At 44.8% G+C, this 3,753-nt stretch overlaps 1 protein-coding gene across 1 annotated transcript; it reads left to right on the top strand.

Moving 5' to 3' along the window:
• Window positions 1-458: 458 nt before the first annotated feature.
• Window positions 459-959, top strand: LOC116590868 (endogenous retrovirus group K member 21 Pro protein-like). Its single transcript, XM_032343225.1, has one exon. It carries the CDS (start codon window positions 459-461, stop codon window positions 957-959), a length of 501 nt encoding a protein of 166 aa, XP_032199116.1.
• Window positions 960-3,753: the final 2,794 nt, after the last annotated feature.

Here is a 3,753-nt window from a genome sequence, read left to right as displayed (position 1 = left end):
TGAATAACTGGATTCAATCCAATTACTCAAAAAACGGGAAGCAGGGCCCCGCGCCCCGGGGCCCAACACAAATTTATGGGGCACTAACGCAAATGCCCAGGACATGGTATCCTCCCTCGGAGAAAGGCGCGCAACCTCTGGATCAGCAAGGCTCGATATCAGAGCAGCCGCCCGAATGGTCCTAACTCCGGAGATGGGCATTCAAGCATTGGCCTCCGATCTAAGAGGGGGCCCCCCCTCATGGTACTGTAGGTTTATTACTTGGCCGAAGCTCCACTTATCTCAAAGGTCTGATAGTTCACCCTGGGGTAATATATTCAGATTATGAGGGAGAGATCAAGATACTGGTGTCTTCACCAAGGGGAGTTACTGCAATTAGCCCAGGAGATCAGATAGCTCAACTTCTCATACTCCCTAGCCATCATGAAGCCTTTCCCAGTAAAGGAAAAGAAAAAGGTATGAGAGGTTTGGGGTCTACGGGAGTTGACCTAACATGCCTGACCCTGGATATGACTGATAGGCCCATAATTACCCTCAAGGTGCAAGGAAGGAAAGTTTTAGGGTTACTGGATACGCGCGCTGATAAGAGCATCATCAGCCAACAAGAGTGGCCTCCGAGATGGCCCCTAACACAAGCAAAACAAACACTCAGGGGTTTAGGAATCGCTCAAAGTCCTGATCAAAGTGCAGCTACCCTTGAGTGGGAGGATGACGAAGGCCATAGGGGAACTTTTCAGCCCTATGTCTGCAATATTCCTATTTCCCTTTGGGGACGAGACGTTTTGGAACAGATGAGCGTCCGCCAGACAACTGAAACTATATACAGCCCCCGATCAATAGCTATGATGCAAAAAATGGGATACATACCAGGAAAAGGGTTAGGAAAACAGGAGCAAGGTAAAATAGACACCATCCCTTTCACCTCAGAATATAAGGGGCAAGGCCTGGGTTTTCGGTAAGGGCCACTGAGGCAATGAAAATAACGTGGAAGACAGATACGCCCTGTTGGGTACCTCAGTGGCCCCTTACTAACGAAAAACTATCAGCTGCTAAAGCCCTGGTACAGGAACAGTTAGAGGCGGGCCATATGAAACCTTCTACCTCACCTTGGAATACACCTATCTTTGTTATTAAAAAGAAATCCGGTAAATGAAGACTTTTACATGATCTTAGAGAAATTAATAGGCAAATGCAGAACATGGGACCAATACAGCTGGGATTACCCATGATAACCGCCTTACCGAGAAACTGGCCATCAATAGTGGTTGACATAAAAGATTGCTTTTTCTCTATCCCTCTGCATCCCGAGGATACAATTAAATTTGCCTTTACCCTACCTTCTATTAATCATGCAGAGCCTAACCAAAGATATGAGTGGACTGTCCTCCCTCAGGGCATGGCTAATAGCCCCACTATGTGTCAATTGTATGTTTCTAAAGCCATACAGCCTATTAGAGAGACTTACCCTGATTTAATGTGTTACCATTACATGGATGACATATTGTTGTGTGGATCTGACTCTACTACAGTTTCGGAAGCCTTAGTAATGTTACAAAAGGAGCTAAATTCATGGGGGTTAATTATAGCCCCCGAAAAGATACAGGCTTCCAACATCAAAGACTATTTAGGCATGAAACTATACAATACCATGGTAAAACCTTCAAAAGCCTCCATTAGAACTGACAAATTACAAACACTCAGTGATTTCCAAAAGTTATTGGGGGACATAAACTGGATCCGACCCTACCTGAAAATAACTATAGGAGAATTACAACCATTGTTTGATATTCTGAAGGGTGATGCCCGTCTAGACTCTCCTAGGAGCCTTACTCTGAAGGCGAAACAGGCTTTGAAAATTGTGGAGGACAGGCTTGCCTTGACTTCAGCAGATAAATGTGATCCTAACCAGATAGTCCAAGCCATAGTGATTCCATCCCCTTCTTCACCTACTGGAGTGCTATGGCAAGGTGGGCCCTTACAATGGCTGTACCTCCCAAACACTCTTCCTCGGATAATCACAACATATCCAGTTGCAGTAGCCATGCTAGCTAACAAATTGATCACTGTTTGTATTTCTACTCTTGGAATCATACCTGACAATTGCATCGTGCCGTATACTAAGGAACAGATTCGCCTACTATGTGCTACCCTAGATGATTGGGCGATACTGACCACCTCTTACTCAATAGAATTTGATAATCATTATCCTTCACACCCACTTATAGAATTCACAAAGGGTATTGAATTCATACTACCAAAAATTAGTAGATCGACACCACTAAAAGAAGCCTCTACTGTCTTTACAGATGGAAGTAAAGAGGGCACAGGAGCTTATATCATAAATGGAATCGTGAACCCAGTCATAGCTCCTACCAGGTCGGCTCAACAAGTAGAGCTACTAGTAGTGCTCCTAGTGCTCCAAAGATTTTCAGACACTCCCCTAAATATTATTTCTGATAGTCAATACGTGGTAAATGCAACAAAAAATATTGAAACAGCCATCCTCTCCTTAAGTGATTCACCTATTCCATGGATCTTAAGGCAACTACAAGAGGTTGTGCAACTGCACACTGCACCATTTTTTATAGATCACATCAGAGCCCATATGAGCCTACCAGGACCATTATCTGAGGGCAATGCTCTAGCAGACCACAATAGTCGTTTCCAACTTATTTGCCCTACCTTAGAACAGGCGAAGCTGTTCCATAGCAAATGGCATGTGAATTCTAATACCTTAAGATATAGATTCCATATCACCAAAGAACAGGCAAGAGATATAGTAAGGACCTGTGAGAATTGTGCCATATTACTCCCTCAGCCTTCCTTAGGGGTAAATCCCAAAGGCCTTCAAGCTAATCACCTATGGCAAATGGATGTCACACATGTACCTGAATTCGGGCAACAAAAGTACGTACATATATCAGTGGACACTTATTCGGGTATCATAATGGCTACTCCCCTCACGGGGGAGAATTCAAAACAAGTCATCACACACTGCCTACAATGCTTCGCAGATTGGGGTATCCCAAAACAAATAAAGACAGATAATGGACCTGCATATACATCAAAATCTATCCATCAATTCCTAAGTCAATTTGGTATAGTCCATACTACAGGTATACCTTACAATCCACAAGGTCAAGGAATAATTGAACGCGCCAATGGCACCTTCAAACGATGCTTACAAAAAATAAGAAAAGGGGGAATAGGGGATGACTACAAGTCATCTCTCACCCTTTACATTTTAAATTTTTTGTCCTTGGACCATAATGGTACATCTGCAGCGGACAGACATGCGGCGGTTACTGAACGCACTCTAGCCCAGGCAAAGTGAAAGGATATACTCACGGGCCAATGGAGAGGCCCTGACCCGGTCCTAAGATGGCACAGAGGTTCTGTTTGTCTTTTTCCACAGGATGCCCAAGTGCCTATCTGGGTCCCGGAGCGACTGATTAGAAGAATCAATCAACATGGCCCGCCCCGTCCTGATGCTTGGCCTGATAGCGATCCTGGCGACACCAGCATCCCTTCAACAGATGCACCAATGGGCAATAGTGAAAGCCTGGCCGTTCCCTATGCCACTGACGAATGAGTCCGCCATCCTCCCTCCTGTATACCTACTTTCATTCCCATGCCCGTTTCTGTAAATCCTAACAATTCGCCTGTATTGCTCTCAAGACATAAAAGAGACTTTGGGATCACTGCAGCCATTATTGCAGCTGTAGCAGCCTCCGCAGCTGCAGCAACTGCAGC

The sequence above is a fragment of the Mustela erminea genome, chromosome 1, assembly GCF_009829155.1.
Source record: "Mustela erminea isolate mMusErm1 chromosome 1, mMusErm1.Pri, whole genome shotgun sequence".
Lineage (NCBI taxonomy): Eukaryota > Metazoa > Chordata > Mammalia > Carnivora > Mustelidae > Mustela > Mustela erminea.
The sequence above is the reverse complement of the archived record's forward strand: the minus strand, read 5'-3'. Positions and strand labels throughout refer to the sequence as shown.

What these genes read in the sequence shown, in the direction of transcription:
- LOC116590868 (XM_032343225.1), top strand. Translation starts at nt 459, where the DNA reads ATGAGAGGTTTGGGGTCTACGGGAGTTGACCTAACATGCCTGACCCTG.